General features: G+C 43.8%; 1 protein-coding gene across 2 annotated transcripts in view; it reads left to right on the top strand.

Moving 5' to 3' along the window:
* The window catches only part of LOC140307584 (NT-3 growth factor receptor-like), a 98,888-nt gene that overhangs the window by 63,700 nt on the left and 10,924 nt on the right, over positions 1–24,264 (top strand). Inside the window, exons 13-17 of one of the 2 annotated variants that reach the window (XM_072386534.1) lie at positions 9,447–9,635; positions 11,081–11,211; positions 12,928–13,100; positions 15,469–15,712; positions 18,822–18,983. In XM_072386534.1, coding sequence (XP_072242635.1) covers positions 9,447–9,635; positions 11,081–11,211; positions 12,928–13,100; positions 15,469–15,712; positions 18,822–18,983 — 899 coding nt within the window. The remainder of the gene's footprint in view (positions 1–9,446; positions 9,636–11,080; positions 11,212–12,927; positions 13,101–15,468; positions 15,713–18,821; positions 18,984–24,264) is intronic. The other variant, XM_072386535.1, reaches the window with a different exon arrangement.

Genomic DNA, 24,264 nt, shown 5'->3' with positions numbered 1-24,264 from the left:
TCACCAGTACATCTTAGTGGTGTGTGACTATGCCACCCGTTACCCAGAAGCTTTCCCTCTACACACCATCACAACTTCAGCGGTCGTTCACGCTCTGGTGGAATTGTTTTCCAGAGTAGGAATCCCTGATGAAATCCTCACCGATCAGGGCACCAACTTCACATCACGTCTCATGCAACAGTTTCACATACAACTGGGTATTACGGCACTAAAAACCACACCATACCACCCGCAGACCGATGGTTTAGTGGAGCGGTTTAATCAAACGCTGAAGCGGATGCTACAAAAATTTGTTGCCGATACCGGTAAAGACTGGCACCGACGGTTACCTTTTCTACTGTTCGCCTATAGGGAAGTACCGCAAGCCTCTACAGGATTTTCCCCTTTCGAGCTTCTGTATGGTTGGAACGTCCAAGGCCCATTGGATTTACTTCACAAAGGCTGGGAAGGACCACAGCGTCAGACTGAAGAGAAAGGAGTGGTCCAGTTCATCTTGGAAATGCGAGAGCGCCTAGCGGGGTATCAGGATGAGGCTGAAAGAAATATGCTGGATGCACAACAAAGCCAGAAGACCTGGTATGACCAGAAAGCCCGACATCGTGAGCTTCAACCAGGTCAGAAGGTATTATTGTTACTTCCATCTTCCACCAGCAAACTTTTGGCCAAATGGCAAGGGCCGTACGTCGTCACCCGGAAGATGGGCCCGGTCACGTATGAGGTCCATCATCCGGAGAAAAAAAAGCAGAAGCAGACCTACCACATCAATCTCCTTAAAGAATGGAAAGAGTCTTGGGGCCGGACAGCTACAGTGGGCCTGGTGGTGCAGGAATCTGAAGTGGAGCAGGAAAATCCGGGTTGGGACATTGTGACCAAGTCAACCATGCCAGAGCTGGCTCATCTGCCTCCCAAGCAAGTAGAACAAGTATGGCAGGTATTCCGGACCATGCCAAACCTGTTTGGAGCCAGACCGGGCAGAACCACTGTGACCCAGCACGTCATCAGGCTAAAGAAAGTTCAACCATTCCGGCAACGGCCATAACGGGTCCCACAACAGCTGGTGGGGAAACTGAGGAGTGAAATTACCACAATGTTGGAAATGGGAGTTATCGAGCCGTCCGACTCCGAATGGTGCAGCCCGCTGGTGTTACTAACGAAGAAAGATGGATCGTTACGACCCTGTATTGATTTCAGGAAGCTTAACGCCTTATCGGAGTTTGATGCCTATCCAATGCCTCGGATAGATGACCTACTCGAACGCATTGGATCGGCCCAGTACATTACCACATTGGACCTATGTAAAGGGTACTGGCAGGTGCCATTGGATCTGTCCTGCCGGCCATACACTGCCTTTCGGACACCTACTGGACTTTACCAGTGCACGGTGATGCCCTTTGGAGCCCCAGCCACGTTCCAAAGGCTCATGGACCGAGTGCTCCAAGGATGCGAGGACTGCAGCGCCGCCTATTTGGATGACGTTGTAATCTTCAGTCCATCTTGGACCGATCACCTGCACCATCTGAAGAGAGTCCTTGGAGCCATCCAACAGGCTGGCCTCACTTTGAACATTGCCAAATGTGAGTGGGCAAAACAGGAGGTAAAATATCTGGGCTATCGGTTGGGACGAGGGGAGGTCCGACCTCAGGTGGATAAGGTGGAGGCTATCCGTAACTGTCCACGCCCTCAGACGAAGAAAGAGGTTCGGTCGTTCTTGGGTCTGGCAGGATGGTACCGCTGCTTCGTGCCCCAGTTTGCCACTATTGCCACACCACTAACTGCCCTCACCATGAAGGACAAAAGAAATCCTGTCCTCTGGAGTGCTGCATGCCATCAAGCGTTTGACACTCTTAAGGATCACCTCATCCCCGGTCTTGCGCAGCCCTGATTTTGACCACCGATTCTTGGTGCAGGTGGATGCATCAGCAGTGGGTATCGGAGCAGTATTAGCTCAAGTAGAGGAGGGCGCTGAACAACCGATCCTGTACCTGAGCCGAAAACTAGTGCCTCGAGAGACCAGGTACTCAACCATAGAGAAGGAGGGGTTGGCCATTAAATGGGCTTTGGAGAGTCTCCGCTACTATTAGTTGGGACGAGAGTTTGATCTGGAAACAGACCATCGGGCCCTGACCTGGATTAGTTCCATGAAAGACCATAACAGTCGCCTAACTCGGTGGTATGTTGCGTTACAACCGTTCCGGTTTGTCATTCGACATCGGGCAGGAAAGATCAACATGGTGGCCGACTATTTATCCAGGTTGCCACCCAGTGTCAACCTAGGGGAGGGGGTGGATGATGTGACGGAGTGACCCCGTCCCTTATTTTCCAGGACCTGATCTGTAGTCTGCAGGCTATTAGGGGTGCACACCTACTAGTCTGTGGGTTTGGGGTTGGATCAGTATGGAGACTGGGACATCACTGGCACTGATGGGTGCTAATATAAAATATGTTATGTTGGTGGTTGTGTATGAGTATTTTTGTGTATCGGGGGGAATCTATGTCGGCTGCAGGTGATAAGGAGCAACTGTTACCCGGAGGTTGATGATTATGGGGGAGGAGTTCAATTAAGAGAGGGAGCCCTTTAAATTGAGAAAGACGGGTGGAGAAGGGAGCGAAAAATGGCTGGGAATTATGTAAAAGCTGGAGCTGATGTGGGCTTGATTGGTAAAAAAGATATGTACAGACTGTAGTAATTTTTGGGACTGAACACACATTTGGGGAGAAAAGGGGGCACAATAAATAGCTCCACCAAGAAACCAGCAAGGAAAAGTCTGTGAGTTATTCCGGTGACGCTGAACCCGGTCACCGGGAGGTGGAGTGGCGGACAGCAAACACCTGGGCCCGTGATGAAGAGGGCGATCGCCATTCGCACCTCATAACAGTAGCATATACAAGTTAAACAGAAGAGGTCCAAGAATTGATCCCGAGGGACTCCACAAGTCATGGCCACTCGCTCGGATTCATAGCTGCCAATTGTAACAAAATAACTTCGACCTTCTAAATAGGACCTGAACCAGTTAAGGACTGCTCCAGAAGGTCCAACCCAGTTTTCCAGCCAGTGCAATAGGATTCTGTGATCTACAGTATCAAACGCAGCGCTGAGATCCAACAGAACCAGGATGGAAACATAACCAGAATCAATATTCAACCTGATGTCGTTTAACACTTTTAACACCAGAGCTGTTTCAGTGCTGTGATGATGTCGGAAGCCTGATTGAAAGTTATCGAGAGTTCCACTTTCATTCAGAAAGTCATTGAGCTGGTTAAATACAAGTTTCTCAATAATCTTGGATATAAAAGAGAGGTTAGAGACAAGTTTGTAGTTGTTCATCAAAGGGGCGTCTAGAGTTCTCTTCTTTTGGAGTGGCTTAATGGCAGCTGTCTTTATTGACTTGGGAAAAATGCCTGATGCCAGTGAGCTGTTAACTATTTGTAGGAGATCACTTTCTACTGAGGTAAAAACAGTTTTTAAAAAGTCAGATGGTATTATGTCCAGAGTGCAAGTTGTTGATTTCAGATGTCTAACTGTTTCCTCTAGGATTTTTTAAATCAACAATATTAAATTGTGACATAATGTCAGAGTTAGTTCTTCAGAGTTAGTTTCTTGTTGTTCTGTGTGGTGTGAATGTTTTGCCTAATTGTTTAGATTTTTTGTCTAAAAAAGTTGGCAAATTTGTTGCATTTCTCAGTGGAGAGGAGATCTGGGTTTAAGTGCTTAGGAGGATTTGTGAGTTTTTACAATCATAGCAAACAGAGTTGGAGAATTGTTTACATTCTTATTCATCAGTTCAGAGAAATGCAGCTCTCTGGCCTTGTACAGCTCATTGTTATAACTGCGCAGGCTTTGTTTGTACAGCTCATAGTGAATCTGAAGCTTTGTTTTCCTCCACTTATGTTCAGCTTTCCTGCATTCTCTTTTCAGGTTTTTGACCGTTGTGGTGTTTCTTCATGGTGTTTTCTGTTGGCTCAAGGTGCTCTTGATTCTTATCTGTGCAACAGCTTCCATTACATTCAAAATTCTTAAGTTGAAATGATCCATCAGTCCGTCAACCGACTGTGCGCTCATTGTTGGTCATATATGGCCTCCCTAAACTGAGCACTTGTTTTCTCATTAATGTACCTCTTCTTAACTGAGAACTGGTTGTTTGAACATTCTGAGTAATCTATAAATCAAATGAAATACAAAAATGGTCATACAATGCCAAATCAATAACCACAACAGAAGAAATATCAACACCTTTAGAAATAACCAGGTCCAGAGTGTGACCTCGAAGGTGCGTCGGTTCTGTTACATGTTGCCACAAACCAAACATGTCCAGCACAGAAGAAAATCCTTTGGCATTACCATCCATCATATTATCTATGTGAATGTTAAAATTCCCGGTCAAGATAAAATGGTTCAAATCAAAATCAAGTGAAATTATGAAGTCATTAACCAACAGTGACTTATTGGATAGAGATCTAATATTAAGTAGAGCAAGCTTTGTGGAGTTTACATGGTCTCTGTTGTATTCTGAGTTGTACGTGGTACTGTTAACAGATTAGATAGATTTACCCAGCAAGTTGACTGTTTTCGATTTCTTCTTTTACTAATACAGGAATCCGACTTTGTCCCAGCTTGCTCTCAGAACAGCTGTCAGTAGTAAGACTACAATAGCAGGGAGCCTGAACGCATCATGGCATGTTACCTTTGTTTTGAACTCTGCTGCTGTTCTTTGAACATCCTGCACATCCCCCTTTGCCCTCCTCTGCCAGGACAGATGGTGTAAGGGGGGGGGGGGTTACCCTGCATTTCTTGGTAGATCCTGGTCACTGGGATAGAGACATCCTTTGGAGACCTTGGGTGATGTGGAGTAAAAGGTCTGGTGAGGGGGAAGGGCTGGGGGTTGTTTGCCTTGCTGCTGTGTCCTTCACCCTTATCTGTACAGTCATGTTTGGGTTTGCCGTCCCAACAACATGACGTAAGTGTGCACCAAGTAATCTGCATCCAGTTCGATTCGGATGCACGCCATCAGGTCTGACTCTCCTTACAGTTCTAAAAGACTTGACTTGAACTTCCTCCTCCTGTTCCATGTTTTGTTCCAAATGAGCATTCTAGACATCTCTTCAACCCATCTGGATTTGAGGTTTTATTTCAGGTATTCCGAACAACTTTCCCACTGGCATAGTTACACATCATAACAATTGTGTCAGGGCCTCAGGACACAGGACACAGATGTCCAAAGTCAAGAGTGTTTATTTATAATAAACAGGTGGAAGGATCTCCAGACAGAGCAACCAAAGGGGCTGTGAAACTCCTAACACACTCCCCTCAGTAACTACGGTGGAGGAGGGTGCAGCTATGAAATGTATGTATGTATGTCTGTCTGTCTGTCTGTCTGTCTGTCTGTCTGTCATAAGCAAGAATGACAAGGACAGGGGATTAATTCATACCTTTATAGCTTAGGAAAAAAAAGTTCTGGTGGCCCTATACTTATATACTATGCCTATACCCTATACTAATATTTTAATTGAACTACATGACAATTTGAATTTCCTCCACGGGAGATGGATAAAGTATATTTCTATTCTATTTCTATTACTATACCTTAATCCAAGCTAAAAATACTAGAAAAAGGAAATTAGGGCTGAACGATTAATTGCATTTGCGATAAAATCGCGATGTGAAAAAATTAGATCTAATCGCATATGTTTTGAGTCATGTGACTTTCAACACGCAACAACCACGACAGCAGCCGACACGAAGTGTCCAAGAGGAGTAGTACTTCAGTTGTGTGGAATTATTTTGGTTTTAGAAAGGATGTTGCACAGCGCCAGGTATTGTGTAAAACATGTTTTGCTACAGTTGCTACCTTGCTAGGCAACACGAAAAACCTGTTTCAACATTTAAAAAAACACCATAAAGCCTTATATGATAACTGCATGGCTCAAATGTTGATTAGCAGCATATGGCATCATCAACACAGCACCTGACAGTATAGGTGTCGATTCCGTGGGTGCTGGGGGCGGTTGATTTGGCCAACAATATGGACAAATCTGTCACAAGGTCCAGTGAGAACTTTACCGTGTCAAAGACTGAGGACAGCAGCAGTGCAGATGTTAGGCAGAAAAAAGGTCGGACTTTTCAAACTCACTGAAAAGGTAAATACCCATGGATAGACTACTAAGTATTTTGTTTGGTTTGCACTGTTGGATTGTGGATTTTGTTTTTCCTTTATCTTCATCGGGGTTACATGCTGCCGACACTTAATTTTTTATCAAACGTCCCGTCATTCCGACACTTTTTTCCTCCTATGGTCGGAATGGCGGTATTTTATTTTTTTTAACATACCGCCATTCCGACAGTTCCTTTTAATAGCCTATGTTTTACCCAAAACATTTTGCACTAATGATAAGCCGGCGCAAATACGCCCTAAAGTTTGGCGCACAAACTCTGCACATACAGAGGCCACAGCCTCGCAAACAAACTTTAATAATCTATTATCAATCTATTAAATCTATTAATCTATTAAAACCAATTTTGACCACTTCATGCTGTTTATTTGCTTTCTTTTAGTTAACTTTCGTTTCTTTTGGATTCTTGTACGTGTTATGGACCGTTTCGGTCCATGTTTGTAAGCCTTTTTTTCCTGGATTAAATTTTTGGAAGTTGAAACAAGTGGCATTGGAGTGTGTGATTGAAAACCACCACGGTCTGCTCCTCCTCCTCCAGTTGCCGAGACTTTGTGTTTTTAATAACGCTTATCTGTAAACACGTGTTAAACATTTCAATTGCATGAACAGAAAGAAGGGACTCACCTGTTGAGTAACGCACATTTCCTTATACGGAAAGCCTTGTCGGAATGGTGGGACGTTTGAATGTCGGAATAGCGGGATGTCGGAATGGTGGGATGTCGGAATAGCGGGATTTCGGAATGGGTGTTGCCACCCCTTCATCGGAGCCTTTTGCGTTAGGTTGCATTGACATAAATTTTCCGTATGCATCACATGCATTGTGTTTGTGAAAGAGAGCATGTGCAGGCGCGCGCGCGCGCCTCAAAATAGCAACGACTCATGCAAACACGGTGAGCACAAACCAGCAGAAACATAAATCGGCGCCACTGCCCAACAGGGCTTGTTAACAAAATGTTGGAAAGCGTGACTCCATATGAAACTTCGTCAAAACGGCACAGAGAAATTACTCAAGCAAGAACGAGATGCCCATCACCATGGTGACCAAGCCTGGGTTTACTGCCTTAATTAATACATTGGATAAGCGGTACAGCATGTCATCCCGAACATATTTTAGCCAGCTTGCTATACTGGAGCTGTTTAAAAAATGCAAGCAAAGAGTGACTGCAGAGCTGACAACAGCTGAGTTTGTCTACTACAACAGAAAGATGTAATCCCTATATTTGTTGAAAAAATACAAGGTACTTAAAAAATGTACGTCGCTTATTAAATTGCAATCGCAATATTTTCGAAAAAAAGTCTCAATTAGATTATTTTTCCATATTGTTCAGGCCTAAAGTAAAAGTGCATTTTTGTCCTATAATGTTGCAGAATATTCAAGAATGTTATCTAGCTTCTGCTTTCTGGCCATGCAGATAATCTTTATTGACAGTAAATGGTCAAGTTTTCATTTAATTTGTCAGTGGACCTCAGATAGAACTAGAAGTTTAAGAAGAACAAAGGAAAGAAATGTTAGATCCCTGGAAAATAAAACGGACAAGCTTGGAGGGCTTATGAGGACACACCATGGGACAACCAGCTCCCTGTATTCAGCGACTTGTCCATTACTAATACATCCAACAACCACACAGTAATTTGAGTACATCTAGATAACAGGGCAGCTGAGTTGTACTTGAAGTCTGTGTAGATGTACAGAGTGTAGAGAAATGGTGAGGGTACAGTCCCCTGTGGTACTCATGCACTGCTTCTTAGACACACAACCCCTCAATTCAACAAACCAGGGTGTTTGTCAGGTAGTCAATATTCCAGGTGATCGTAGAGGCCTCCTCCTCTATTTCTCAAATAACAGTGGAGGCTGAATTTGAAAAGAAATCATACAATGCTACCTGCTTTGTTCAGATGAGAGAGAGCTGAAGGAAGTAAATGATTTTTATCTGTCATGATGCTCCATCACTATAGAAAATGGATGGATGGATGATGCTCCATCACCAGATTTAACATAACTGGTGGTCTTTTTTCTAATTGATCTTTAAAGGATCAACGGGGCAGAGCATTTTTTTTATTGCTATTGTATTTCATGCATCCTTTTAGCTGCTACTGAAATTACTTGGTGTGAATTTAGTGTTTATGTTGATATTCAGCCTGATATCACTGGGCCACTGCAAGTTTATATGCTTTCATTGGTGTTTGCAATGCCAAATGGCAGCTGGTAAGTCAAGAGGCAAGAAGAAAACAGTCTGCAGACTGAATTATAATCTTTATACTATCATGTTTCAGCAACATAGCATTAAAGAAGCACAAACAGGCTAGGCTGAATTGAACTATAAGATACCTGGATCCACACAGGTTTTGATACAAAAAAGAGAAAACAATAGATGCAATAGCAGAAGGACATATGAGCCCACAGCTTTATTATTATGAGCCCAATAGACGTCAGTAAACTCAAGTATGGGCAGAAATATTAGGCATTGGTGAGATTTAGTGATATTATTGTATTTGGCTCGGCTTGGTGTGCTACTGTCACAGTCCATGGCATGACAACAGATGGAGGACCCAAACGAGAACTAAGCAGCGGGAGGCAGGCAGATGTCAGAGCAAACATTTTGTTATACAATTAACAGAAGGTGCCGCAAAAGCTCGAGATCAAATTAAATGTATAATCAAACACAAGAATGACAACCACTGAAGAACTACGACGGCAAACTAAAAATAAAGCCCCAGAATAAAATACAAACTCAAACACAAAACCCAGAGAATGACAGTTATGGAGGAAAAATACCCACTTCCAATTCTGCATGTGTGAAAGCAAAAAACACACCCTAAGTGGAGTCTGCATGTGTAGATTCACAGAGTGGATTAGAGCCATATAGTGCGTGCAGCACTTAAGATACCATGCATAAAACGAAACAGACGGAGAAAAGAGCAGCAAAACAGAAGTAGAGTCTCACCGCAAGTTGAAATGCTATGAGTGCACACAGATAATGTGACTCTTTGACCTCATTAATGTACATTAACAGTAAGCTAATAATGTGTTGACTTCTTGTTTTGCTCTTTGCATTGTCTAGTATGTTAAATATTTAAAAAGCCAAACCAAACCAAAAAAAAAAGAAAAGAAATCTAATCTAAAGACAAATTCTCCCTCTCTTTTCTCTTCCATCCCAACTATCTTTTCATACTCCTTCTCATAGGATCTGTAAGAAAAACGTTCCTTTGAGCTGCAGCTATTTGTCTAAGACTCTGTCGGTGAACATGTATTCATGACTATGCATTTGTCTTTCCAGGTCCAGTGGCAGTGATAAGTGGTGAGGAAAACTCTGCCAGCCCCCTTCATCATGTAAACCATGGGATCATCAGCCCCTGCATGCTCGATGTTGGGCCGGATGCTGTGGTGATTGGAATGACCAGGATCCCCATTATAGAAAACCCACAGTACTTTAGACATGGACACAACTGCAACAAACCAGCTACCTGTGAGTAATGGCATTACTTGTTAGTTATTTTATTAGTAGTCATTTTTCTGTATGTTCATGTTCAGGTGTGTTCATGAGCTATTTGGTGCATTTTGACAGTTCAAAATTTAAAAGCAAGTCAAACATTCTAATAATCACTGTTTGCTTTTGATTTGTGTTATAGCCCGATATGTACTAAGATCCCATAACAGAAAACGACTTGTGTAATTATGGTATTCCTCAAACCTACTTTAGAAATATCTTTACAACTAAGGGGAAATATGTACCACCTTTAAACTGCCCTGTGTGGCCTGTTGCTTCACTAAAACATTTTCAGTGTGAAACTAAGAAGGAAGACAGACAATGCACAAGTCAGTGCATCAGGGCTCCTAACAGAGAAAGAAAACAAGTTCAACATAAGTCAAATGGAATGCAATCACATTGCATTTCAGTCCAATTCAGTTTAGTCTAATGTCAATTCAGACAAATTGGCTTGCAAAGGAAGCCAAAAGATTGCATCAGATTTTTTGATTCGATTCAATCCTCCATCCTGAGCCACTTAGGTGACAGTGATTTTATTTTCCACAGAACATTTACTTGTCCAGTATTTGGAGTCTCATTCTGGGCAGTATCAGGACTTTGAAAAGGTCATCCAGCTACCCCTGGATGTAAAGAAGCTTCCCTGTGGCATGGTTACTAATAAGAGCAGATGCTAATGTAACGGGTGTGTGTTTGACGCACGGAGGAAGAGGACTCAAGATGCTGCTTTCCTGTATTTATTTTCTCTGCAGTGCACCTCTGCGAAACACAACGGGATTGTCAGCAGAGCTTTAAAAAAGTTTTGCAGAGCATTTCATAGAAAAAAAAGAATACATTTATATTTATACACAAGAAGAAAACTATACCACCTAGTGGCAAAATGAACACAGAGTGTGGGGTGAAATAACAAAACCGAAACAACAAAATAACAAACAACATAACTCAAAAAAGAAAAACACATATCTGCAGAAGACATCAACACAGATTATGAATCTTCTGTCTCTTCCTTCCTACACCTCTGCTCCTAAACGTGCACATGTATAGTGTTAACACCACCAAGAAGCGCAAACTAGCAAACTAATGCTACATGGGTTATACGACTGCTTGAACAAATCCCGCCAAAACCTGCAAAACTAAAAACATCCACAGCACTTATATTAACGGTACAAAGCAACACAATTTCAAATTCTTAAATACTCAAAATAATCATGAAATGATAAATAAAACTTAATTGATAAAGTGCATTTTTAACTCTGTTACACCAACAAATCCCAGAATTATCAGCAGAAATCACTCAAGTTGCACAACATCCAAACCAGCTTGTACAAATCTTCAAAAATCAGTGTTTTCCATAAAAAGCACACTGGATAGAGATGCTAAAATACAAAAAATGTAATCGACTGGACTTCTGTCTCTGTCTTTCTCAGATGTTCAGCATATTAAACGGCAAGACATTATTTTGAAGAGGGAACTCGGGGAAGGAGCCTTTGGCAAGGTCTTCTTAGCCGAATGTTATAACCTAAGCTCTGCGAAGGACAAGATGCTAGTGGCTGTGAAGGTAAGAGTCCCACATTTATGTGCCGCCTCAGTTTGGCCTGTTGGTAATTTGTGTACTTTAATAATTTCATTGATCATTGTTCTCTGCACTAAAAGAAAAAAAAGTCAATACACTTACACATTTACTGTATTTACAAAATGGATCACATTTTTGTGAGTAAATGATAATCATTGCAATCAACGTCATTAGCATACGCAGCTCTAAAAATTGTGTCAATGTAATTCTGAATATATATACTACATACAAAAGGTCTTTTGAGCTGTGGTTTGTTGGCTTTTGGATTTAAGTTTTGATCAGATCTTGCGGTTTTGTTTTGTCATTTGGTTTTAGATGTTCTTTGTTTTTTTATCTGCCTTGGCTTTATTCTGTCAGTCAGTCAGTCAACTGTTTATCTTTTGGAATTCCTGCTTCTGCAGCGCTTTGGTTTTGCTTAAGTAAAGCTTTTGTACAGACACCAGCCCATGTCTTGCTTGAGGGATCATCCAGTGGGCACTTAGTTCAAAAGCCTGCTTCTCTGATGGGGGTTTGTTAGTGTAAATAGAACTGTAGAATTGTCCATCTGTAAGGGGTCCATCAGTGCTGAAACTTACATACAGGTACATAGAGTCTTTTCAGCAAAAACAGCATGAAGCAGCACAGTTGACAGTGTGCGCTGTTGCTTACCCACAGATAAGCATAGGTTCATATGCTTTATTTCAACATGGTCTCACACAGTAAGTTGCACAAAGCTGAGAGAATGATGTGCATGTCTTCCCATGTTCACTGCAGACAAACCAAAATGGAGAGCAGAAAATATGTTTTTTTCCCCTTTTTTAAAACCTTTTTGTGGAGTTGTGTCTTGTTACCTGTAGAAGGTGTAACACTCAGTTAAAGCTTCGCAGAAAGTGGCCACCAGAAGACTAGATTGAAACTGAAACTTCATGGCAGATTAAGCAAAAAGTTGATTTTGGATTTTCATACTGGAACATTTTTATATCAGAGAGTTAGGTGGACTGGATCGAAGTAACATTGTTTGTGTTGCCACGCAGTGTCGCAACCCAGATAATTTTGGAATGGACTGTATTGCTGTATGGATGTTCTGCAGTTGAGAAAGTGTACTGACAAAGAGTCTGACGCAGTGTAAAAAAACAACAATATCGTGTTTTCTAGAACAGCTTTAAATTGGTTTGAGTTGTTTTAGATGCCAAAAACAAATTATTTTGGTGGTCCCATTCTGAGTATGTTTTAGCTTTAGCTCATCCTGTAGGAAACCATCAGATTTTCCAAACTAAGAGCATGAAATGAGCACTGCTGACTACTGTAGGTAAAGCACTGACGACTTATAAGTACTACACAACTCCACCTAAACACAAATTAATAAGAATCCTTTTAAGAAAACTATCTGAAATGTCCACATGGAAACTGATATCAACTAAACAGAGGCCAGAACACAAAAACACTATAATCTGCCTAGTCTACTTTTCAGACTGCATGTAAAATATACAACCCTCTCTCTAAAATAATGGGAGTGTTGTGGAAAATATGAAAATACTATTTAACCTTACTTTTAATTGATGAGAGTAGAATATTAAAGAAAAGGTTTAATTTCAATGTGCGATACAAACACTACAGTATTTGTGGGACAAAAAGGTTAAGCTAATACTTCAGGAAAGTACAAAAGAAAGCAGAACATTGTTTGTTAGTCCAGAGCATAATTAGCCCTCTCACCCTCTCTAGACTCTAAAGGACCCAACTCTTGCAGCCAGGAAGGACTTCCAGCGTGAGGCGGAGCTGCTGACCAACCTGCAGCATGAGCACATAGTAAAGTTCTACGGAGTATGTGTGGATGGAGAACCTCTCAGCATGGTGTTTGAATACATGAAGCATGGAGATCTTAATAAGTTCCTTAGGTGAGTTCACCTTTTTAGAACAGCACTGTCTACTACAACCTCAATAATAAACAAAGAAGAATTATCAAAGTTTTGACATTATTAACACAAACTGAAAATATTAAAACTAGAAGAAGGTAGCACACACACAGACATTCTGTATATGTGACACACACAAAACTGTACACTTTATCCAACAAATCTATATTCTCTATTTTCATGCCAACAACACAAAAGAATTCCAACAGTGATGAATCAGAGGCTTTAATGAATATATGTTTACCTATATTTCATACATTCATCCTACTTTAAGACTTACAATGGAAGATCATTCAAAACCAATGATCGACGCACATATAAAACTTGTTTCTCGGACTGCCTTCTTTCACCTTCGTAATATTGTTAAAATCAGGAACATCCTGTCTCAGAGTGATGCAGAGAAACTAGTTCATGCATTTGTTACTTCAGGATTGGACTACTGTAATTCTTTATTATTGGGCTGTCCCACATATTCTCTGAAAAGCCTCCAGCTGATCCAAAATGCTGCACCCAGAGTTCTGATGAGCACTAACAGGAGAGATCATGTTTCTCCAGTTTTAGCTTCTCTTCATTGGCTCCCTGTTAAATTCAGAATAGAATTTAACAGGGAGCAGTGTGTAATAATCATGGTGATTTATTAACAGAAAGGGAATATAACCCATATAACTATGTTGATAGTGCTATATAGTCACCCTATGAAACGAGTCGTTACGTTTTTATTACTTTAGATTTGCCTTTTTATTTACATATATCACGGTCCGCTCTACACAAAGGCTTCCCCAGAAAGACACCACTTGCGTCACCATATTGAGTGGCATAGAGGGGACAAAGGGTGGCACAAGCACGATTCGCCGCTACTTTGCAGACGAAGAAGTCTGCCTATTCCCATCTTCCTAACATCATTCGTCTCCGTCCTTCTCTCACTCCTCATTCCACTGCTGTTCTTGTTCACAGTCTGGTCACCTCCCATTTAGATTATTGTAATGCTTTTGTTTTTGGTCTTCCAAATAAAACCCTTCATAAATTACAACTGGTCCAAAATTCAGCCGCCCGTATCTTCACACCTATTCTACACCAGCTCCATTGGCTCCCCATCCCATATCGCATCAACTACAAAATACTCCTCCTTACATTCAAAGCGGTCCACAACCTCACCCCTCCATATCTTTCTGACCTCTTTCACATTGCTACACCCGGCCGCACCCTCAGATCCTCCTCCTCCATCCATCACACTGCTCCCCCTGCCCGTCTTGTTACCAGCTCTGGAACTCACTACCACCTGATCTCCATAACATGGACTCACTACCACATTTCAAATCCAAACTCGAAATCCATCTGTTTGACTAGCTTACTCCCTCTGATCACAGCTGCATTGTTTAATTTTATCAGGGCCCGAGCTGCAAGGCAGCGTAGCCCTGTTGTATCCGAAGGAGTTATTATTTTTATTGTTTGCGCTAGTTGCTTGAAAACTCAAGAAACTCGGCAGGGACGCCAGTCGTGGGGGGAATCGGCGCAATTTGGCGTTCGCGAACATTGGCGGCGCAAAATGGCTCTGTAGTGCCTGCGTTTCTGTGCGTCTGAGCATGACGAAGGCGTGTACCGGGTTTCGTCAAGATATGGCAAAATGACCCCATTCGTTTGGCGTTATTGTCCAACAGTAAATGGATTTTATCTAAATCGTGTTTTTTTTATCTTGTTGACCACTCTGGTGCCAGGTCCACAGGAAGTTCGCCATTTTGAGTGGAACATACGTTTTGGAGCCATTGTTACACGTTTCCACACCTCGCATATGATCAAGCTCCTCCTACACATTTCATGCTACAGGCTTCAAATTTGGCCATGTTACTCTTCAGTCATGGGGGACTAAAAGTAATCCAAAACTTTTCTCAAACCTTAAAGGGTGTGGTTGTGGCGAAATCTCAAACTTTGATGACTGGCCATTGCTCATGAAAAACAAAGAAGCTTTTAACTCCCACATACATTAACCAATCTACACCGAACTTCATATGTTACACTTGGCCTCCACCCAGAAAGCAAACATATGACCAAACTTACACATGCTTATAGCGCCACCTGATGGTGGCCATAAACATCACTTTTACGTCCAGCGGTACTACGCCTGACTGGGATTCTCATATCCTGCTCTACATTTGAAGGACGGCTGTGCAGTGCGCATCGGACTAAACTGAAACCATCTGAAAAAGGATTCAGGCAACAATTACCATGTAAATGGTTACAACTTTATGGCATTGAGATCTGCCCTGAACATGAACACACTGTTGGACACATATCCTACTCTGATCAAAGATATATTTTAAGTTTCTAACATTATCTATAACTGTCTCCTCAGAGCGCATGGGCCAGATGCAATGATCCTGGTAGATGGGCAGCCTCTTCAGACTAACAGTGAGCTGGGTCTCTCCCAGATGCTTCACATTGCTAGTCAAATAGCAGCTGGAATGATCTACTTGGCATCTCAACACTTTGTACATCGTGATCTGGCAACAAGGAACTGCTTGGTGGGGAATGGTCTTCTGGTGAAAATTGGAGACTTTGGCATGTCCAGAGACATTTACAGCACAGATTATTACAGGGTAAGAATGCATCGGACTGTTGGTATATAACACAACTTTTGATTTATTTTAATCTTCCATTAATTTACCAATCATTTCTGTGTTTACCCCCCTACATTCTATGGTTTTAAAATCTTTAGAATACATGTCTGATTTATTTCCATGACAAAATTATATTTTCATCAGAATTGAATGAATGACATGAATCTACTCCACATCTATGCTTGTTTAGTGCCATCTGTTTTCAAACTGTTGATGTTGGAGAAATGAAGGCTATACGTTTGTGCATTCCTCAGTGTGGCACAAGGCTTACAGACCATCACAGCACTATTTACTGTATAGCTTCTCTGTACTACTTGGTCCAAGGTTGTTACTTTAATTTTTTAGAACGTATTAAGCCAGTGTGACCTAAGGAACCCTCAAATGTGTGTGTAAAAGTGCTTTGAGTGGTCAACAAGATAAAAAAAACACGATTTAGATAAAATCCATTTACTGTTGGACAAAGGGATTGCCATTTGATGTTAGATGTGAAGCTAACGTTGAAGTGCTTTAAACGTTGCAGTACCAGAGGGCTCTGGCTTCAAGTTATCTTAGGCTCCAAGAGATTATTTTAATTTCATAAAAAAGTTAACATCTATCATGAAATTCTAAATATCTCAATCTTTCCCTGTAGTCGTTATTGTGGGGTGAGCTAGATTCAGTCATGCTAGAATAATTCCTTAATTTCATTGGTATTTTTCCACAGAGACACTTACTTTCAGACAATCAATCTTCAAGTATCACTCTCCAGTACCACCCTCATATGCAAATTAGGTCACCTCTTGCTCAATAAAGCCCAAAATGATGACAACCGAATGTCAAATTTGAGACAGTTTGCAAACTAATGGGTGACATCACAGAAGCTATACATTAGTGGAGAAGCATTACATTTAGTTTTAAACTTACTAATGGACATGGAAATAAATTTAATTATCCATTCAGAGACGTTTTCAATAAGTTGATAAGCAATGGTGAAGGTATATACAGGTGCATGGTAATGTAATACTAATTCTTAAACAAAATGTACGGAGCCTGACTGCTAATGACTACAGGCAATTAAAGACAGGAGGAAAACATGGATGTATTATATATCCAGAAGACACAGCTAAATTCAACATTAGATTTCAGAATAAATGGATATGTTGCCTTTAGGTGGAACAGCGCAGATGAAGCCAAAGGAGATTGTGTTACATTTGGAAAAGAAGCTTTCCCCTGTATGTGTGCATTAAGAAATTAGAATGAAGGAATGTTTCCAAAGAAATATGAAATATAGATAATACTTTAATAATCTACAAAGAGAAATTACGAGAGTTGATTAACAAACAAACAGATCTTGGAAAGTTGTAATTGTAGCAGAGAGATGGTTTGAACATCCTGATTTAAACCATATCTTTTTGATATCTAGACTCTCACCATGAATAGATTGTGGTGTTGTGTTTGCAGCCTGGCAACAACTCAGCTAATGACATCGCATGCAGAATCAGCAAGCAACACAAGTGAACTCTCTTAATAGACAAAACAGATAACTTTGGTTGCCTTGTTTGTTTCTGTGTGGCCCTGTGATGAACTAATGACACATCTAGTGTGTACCCCACCTCTCAACCAATGGCAGCTGGGATAGGCTCCAGCAATGGATTAAGCAGACATAGAACATTGATAGATTTTTTAGAGATTTTTGAAATCCGACTAGAATAACATTACAGTAATCCATCCTAGAAGTTATGAATGCATGGACCAGTTTTTCAGCATCTAATTTCAGCACCTAATTTTGGCAATATTTCACAGATGAAAGAAGGCTCCTTTGGAGACCTGTTTTATATGTTAATTGAAAGATATCTCTGGATCATTAAGCAATGATCATTTATATTAGCAGTAATGACTCAAAGGTTATTTTCACTAGCCAGGAAAATGCCATGTAGTGTAAAATCGATCTTCAATGTTTTCTGGAACAAAAATATTGATCTCAGTTTTCCCTCAATTCAAAAGTATAGAATTGCAGGTTAGAAAGGCCTGTTTGTCTCTAAAACAGGCCAATAGCGTCAGTGGGCGTCATCAGGTTAAATTGAGAAATAGAACCGGGTATCAGCAATATTACAGAGGAAAAGCATGTCACATTTCCTGATGATCTTACCTCAGGGAACCACATATAGAAAAATTTAGGTCCAAGTCCAGAGCTCTGTGGAACATTGTAATTAACTATGATATGCGAGGAGGAAACATCACTTACTAGAACAAACTAGAATCAGATAAATGTGACTTAAACCACTCTAAAACAGTATCCTCGATGTGTTTAAGTCCTTGATATAGTATTCTGTGATCAATGGTGTCAAATGCAGTATTACATTTTAAAAGGACCAGTATAAACACTACAATATTCTTTGAGGCAATAGGGAGGTCATTTGTATCTTTATCAAATATAGTTTCAGTAATATGGTGTACTGGAATCCAGACTGATACTCCTAAGGAAGACCATTATTCTGTGAATGGGCAATTATTTGTTTTAAAACAACCTTTTCTAAAATTTCATACTTTTTTGGATTATAGTCAGGATCAAGTAGCTTTTATAGCTTTGGTTTCATTAAAGCTAATCGAAGACAGATTGATCTGATCTATTACGGCGCTGTTAATGAGATTTAGAACATTCTTAAACATTGAGGTTGGGAAGTGATCCAACAGACATGCTGATGGTTTAGATGCCCCAAATCAGGCTTTTCATGTTTTTTTCACACTTACCTTTAAACTTTAGAGTTGCGTTAGACTCTACTTTATTAGTAAAATAAAAGTTTATAAAATCCCTGCCGAGCACAGAGAGACTGCATCCAATGGTGTCAAGCCTTAATAGCTTTCTCCAAATTTAATGGAGCATCACTCCTGTTTTGTTTGATCAAACGTTCAGGTTGTGAAGATCACGAGAACCTCACATACAGACAGTTTTAACGAACACACACATTTTAGTTTCCATGTTTCAAACATCTTCCTACTGTGTGTGTGTGTGTGTGCGTGTGTGTGTGTGCGTGTGTGCGTGTGTGTGTGTGTGTGTGTGTGTGTGTGTGTGTGTGCGTGTGTCTTCATGCATGCGTGCGTGCACAAGCAGGTGGGAGGTCACACCATGCTGCCTATTCGCTGGATGCCCCCAGAGAGCATCATGTACAGGAAGTTCACCACAGAGAGTGATGTGTGGAGCTTTGGAGTCATTCTGTGGGAGATTTTCACATATGGTAAACAGCCATGGTTTCAGCTTGCTAATAATGAGGTACAGTAACAATTACAAATAAATGCTATGGTTTGAGTTTGTTCTAAGCTTCAGAATCTGTAACAATAAAAACTGTTTAGTAAAACCTGAGCCTCTGAAGTAGTACTTCCATCCTATACTTTTTAAATTGACTGCTTAGAATAAATAGAATAAACCAGATTTAGACAGCTGATATTTCTGACATTTTGTCAAAAATTTAAACAGAGCAAGCCTAGACATCAGCATATGCATGTAGAAAAACATGTATTTAAATAAAAAGTCAGACCTGACCTTGTCATGTTTGAAAGAGGCGATTATTCCCTCACTAGCTAGGTTTACGCCACAACTTTGTTAATTGATTAATAAAGCACATTTTTTTTTCAAATTTCACTTCAATTGGTTTAATGTAGAATAGAATAGAAAAATACTTTATTCATCCCCCCGTGGGAGAAATTCAAATAAGTACTCGGTAGTATGAATGAACAAGAGTGTAATGACTTGCGGAGACTTCGCAGACAAGACGTTGTCGAACTGCTCTTTTATTTTACTATACACTACCCAATTTACAACACAGTCATTGCTGGACCAGAAAACACATGCGATCGTCAGCACTGCTCTCAACCAAAACTCAGGAGAGTGACCAAACCTGCACACAGACTTGCCCACGCCCACTCTGCTCCACCAACCACCAGCCCACACTTGAGTGACATGACCTGCGGTCCAGTGATTGACAGGGAGAGGAGGAGACAGCTAACTGCGTGCTTTTAACTTTACTCTGTGTCGTTACACTACCCCCCCAGTACAAAGTTCCTTGCCCACGAGGTACGCACAAGAATATGTAGACATAGGAAATCACATTCAGTTCAACGACCATCTGCAGGAGGGGACGACAAAAGAATGAAACATCAATATTCAAACAGTAAACAAAACAATTCTCCATATACTTTTTTCTTTTTAAATCAACAGGAAAAATTTCTTTGCCAGTCCATAACAAAATCTGATTTATCTCTCTGAACTAGGAAGGTCCGGGTAGACTACCAGCCCCTCCAGTGAGACCAGGGCGCATTCTTGCCCTCCAAGACTAAGGGGTCTCACCCCTAACTAAACTCCCTGCTAAAGAGCCAACAAAAACCGAATCGGAACTCTCCTCCGTCTCTGTGGCCAAGCCAGGTTGGGCGCTGGAGACGAGTAGGCTGGTGTCGCTGCTGCTGGTAGTGGGGATGGGGAAAGGGGGGATGGAGGGAAAGTTGAGGAAGCCTGCGGGGACGGAGCCACTGATGTAGTCTGTGCAGGTGCGGGAGAGGCCCCTCTGTAGGGAGCCAGTATGTCTCTGTGGACAACCACCTTTCTCCCCTTGGTTGGCCGTTGCACCCGGTAGACGATGTCTCCCAGCATCTCTAACACTCTACAAGGGCCCATCCACTGGCTGTCAAGATTAGGGCACTGACCTTTCTTGTGCTGGGGGCTGTAGACCCACACCAGCTCACCAGCCAGAAAATACCTCCCCTGACTTCTCACGTCATAATTACGTCTTTGTCTCACACCAGTACTCAGCGGCTGCTTCCGAGCAAAACTATGCGCTGACTCAAGGCGGTCCTGAAGTTTCCGTGCGTACTCAGGACCCGGGGGTGTGTCTTCCGAATCTGGCGGCCGACCAAATGCCACCATGGCTGGGGTGCGCAGCTCTCTCCCCAACTTGAGAAGAGCCGGTGTGCAAGCTGTGGTCTCTTGTACTGCAGACCGACATGCCATTAGCACCAGGGGCAAGTGGTCATCCCAGTCGTTCTGGTGCTTCGATGTGAGGATAGTCAGCTGCTGACCCAAGGTCAATCCCATCACTCTGGGGTCGCAAGGGGGTGGCGCGAGTCTTGTGTGCACCGAGACGCTCACACATCAAAGCAAACAGCCGGGACTCAAAATTTCTGCCCTGATCGGAGTGTATGATCTCCGCCAACCCAAAATAGCTGAACATACCCTCCAGCAGCGCGTCCACAACTGTTCCTGCCTCTTGGTCGGGCAGCGGGTATGCCTCTGGCCACCGAATGAAGTAGTCGATGGCTGAGAGAACATAGGGATTACCTTTGGAAGAGCGTGGCAGAGGGCCCACAATGTCCACCGCCACTCTCTCCATCGGGCCACCCACTGCAAACTGCTGGAGGGGAGCATGTGACCGGCCAGAGGGACCCTTGCGGGCCACACAGGGGTCGCACTGACGGCAGAAGTCCTCTACATCCCTCCTACACCACCCCCAGTAGAAGCACTGGCGGACGCAGCGGAGGGTTTTTGCAACCCCAAAATGCCCAGACCCCGCCGCTCCGTGCCTGGCCCTAAGCACATCTACACGCAGGCATCTAGGGACCACAACTTGCCACCTATCCTCACCCGTTGCAGGCTCCTTCCAGGCTCGCTGCAGGATGCCCTGCTCCAGCCGCAGAGCACTAAACTTGGACCACAGTCCCTTGGTTGTGGAGGAGAATGCTGCCACTTCTTCCCACGTCGGCCGCTGCCGAGCCACAACCCACTGCAGAACATGCTGCTGGTCTACATCCTGCTCCTATTGCTGCTTCCACTCTGCCATGTCTACAGCCTGCAGCGGCCGACACATCAGCTCTCCCACGGACTCCGTGGTCCCGGTCTCCTCCTCCAGGAGCTCCCTCTCCCTCGCCTCTCTCTTCTCACAAAACCGGCACCCGTCTGCTACACATGGCCGGCATGAAAGGGCATCTGCATTAGCGTGACGCTCCCCAGCCCTATGCTCCACCCTGAAGTTAAAGCTCTTCTGGCCACCTGCCCTTCCGGCTCTTTGAATGTCATGAGCCACTGCAGGGCCGAGTGGTCAGTCCTCACTAAGAACCCCAACTCACACAGGTAGTATCTGAAGTGCCTGATCGACAGTACCACTGCCAACAACTCCCTGCGGGTGACACAATAACGCTTCTCATGCTTGTTGAATGCCCGGCTGAAATAAGCGGCCACACGCTCACCTTCCGGCCCCACCTGTGACAACACTCCCCCAATACCCTCACTGCTTGCATCTGTGTCTAAGACAAAGGGTAAAATGGGATCGGCCGGAGCCAGCACCGGGGCTTCACTCAGAGCCCGCTGGAGACTACTGAACGCCTCCTGACATGACTCAGTCCACACAAAGTCTTTGTCCTTTTGAAGATGCTGGAATAGGGGCGCAACAGTGCCAGAAAAACCCCACACAAACCTCCGATAGTAGGACGCCAAGCCTAAAAAACTCTTAAGCTGCTTCTGATTAGTGGGAGTGGGCCAATCAGTAACAGCATGCACCTTCTCCGTCATGGTGCCGATGCCCTCCCCTCCCACCTTATGTCCCAGAAAATACACCTCCCGCTGCATGAAGTGGCACTTCTGGATGCAGCTTCAGGCCAGGTGCTCCAATTCTTGACAGTACCAGCTGCAAGGAACCCAGGGCAGCCTTGAAGGAACCGTCATGCACCAGGATGTCATCCAGGTAGGCAACACACTGCCGACGAGCACCCCAGCCAGCACCCTATCCATCAGCCTGACAAAGGTGGCAGGAGCATTACAAAGTTCAAAACAAAGGACCTGAAAGCCCCGCCCAGTGCAGAACGTCATTTTAGGCCTGGCCTCAGGGGCGAGGGGCACCTGGTAATACCCGCCACGGAGGTCCAAGGACGGGAATCAGGAGGACCCTGAGACCAGATCAAGTGACTCGTCAATGCGAGGCAGGGGGTACGAGTCCTTTGTTACGCCATTCACTGGCCTGTAGTCAGAGCAGAGCCGCCAGCCAGCCACCTTCTTCGGAACCATGACCACGGCTGCTGCCCATGGACTATCTGAGTGCTCAATGAGGTCTGCCTGCAGCATCGCGTCCAAAGCTTCGTCACATGCCTGCTGACGAGCCAGTGGGAGGCGACGTGGGCGGCACTTAATAGGCTGTGCCTCGCCCGTGTCGATAACATGCTGCACAAGATCAGTCCTTCCCACCTCCCCATCACTCATGGCAAAACAGTCTTGAAACTCCAGCAGCAGCTGCCACAATTGTTCCTGCTGTTGTGGATCAAGGCTACTACAGTTTTTCTTCCATATCTCCCTCACTGCAATCACCCTTCCCTCTTTTCCCACCTGAGGCCATGAGGGCGGGGTCGGTGTGGAAGGATCCCTGTCTGGGGTTGTGTGACCACTGTCACTCTGGAGAGGGGACACAGCAGAGGAAAGCACAGGGAGAGGGCTGACAACAACAGTCTCTGCTGTAATAGTTGCTATCCTGCCTGGGTGCCCATCCTGACTAAGCTTGGGGAACAAGGTGACAACTGGCCCTTCATAAAAGCTCACAGTCCCTCTTAACAGGTCTAACTGACAGCCAGTAGCCCATAGAAAATATAGACCCAGAATACAGGGGTCCTGCACTGCAGCTATCCATGCCATGTGACGTAGTAATTTCCCCCCCACAGTCATAGACAACACAGCCCTACCAGTCATAGGAGTCAGCTCACCTGTGACTGTGTGCAGACCAAAGTGGGCTCGAGCGAGGTCCCCTCTGGAACTACATCCGGTCTCACCACAGTCACTGTCGACCCCATATCCACTAGTGCTGCACAGGGCACGTTTTCAACTGTAACAGGAACATAACAGGAATCTCCAGTACTGACACGTCCCACCGCGATAATCACCCCCCGCCTGAGTTGTCGTCTGCTTCTGGGAAAAGTGGTGCCATGCTTCTCCGGCTGTGATGAAGGGCACCTCCAGATGGTGGTGAGAAGGGTAGCTGTAGTGGTACAGATGGGGCTGAAATCTGGGTCCGCATATCCCCAGCTATGCGGGCTCCGAGCCGTTTCCCAGCAGCCAGCCTGAGCTGGGGCACTCTCTGACCAAATGTCCCGGCTGACCACACCCCCAGCACACCCTGGGTCCGGGGTGAAGTCGGCGTGTGGTCTGTAATGACACAGCTCTCAACAGTTCAGTCACTTCACCCCCCCATGCCGGCTTCTCCTCCACCAGGTGGCTCCTTTCTGCAGCTCTCACAGCAGGTTGGCTCTTATCTTGACACCGCCATCTCCAAGAGCCCCCACCAAAGCCCCATAATCACGTCCGTCATTAGGGCTCAGCAGCAGAAGACAGGACAACGCATCATCGGTGAGGCTCAGAGCCAGCTGCAGGGCTTTCTTTTCTACAGACCACCCCTCAGCCTGGGCCAACAGCTCGAACTGGGCCAAGAAAGCCTCCCAGTCTGACCTACTGGCGTACCTGGGTGTCTTCACCGACGAGACAACCACTGGAGTCCGACCGCAGTCATGTCTGTTTACATCAGTAG

Source organism: Leuresthes tenuis, unplaced genomic scaffold (assembly GCF_036924035.1).
Source record: "Leuresthes tenuis unplaced genomic scaffold, fLeuTen1.0.hap1 SCAF_5, whole genome shotgun sequence".
Taxonomy (NCBI): Eukaryota; Metazoa; Chordata; class Actinopteri; order Atheriniformes; family Atherinopsidae; genus Leuresthes; species Leuresthes tenuis.
Note: the sequence above shows the minus strand (reverse complement) of the source record. Positions and strands in the feature narration are given on the sequence as shown.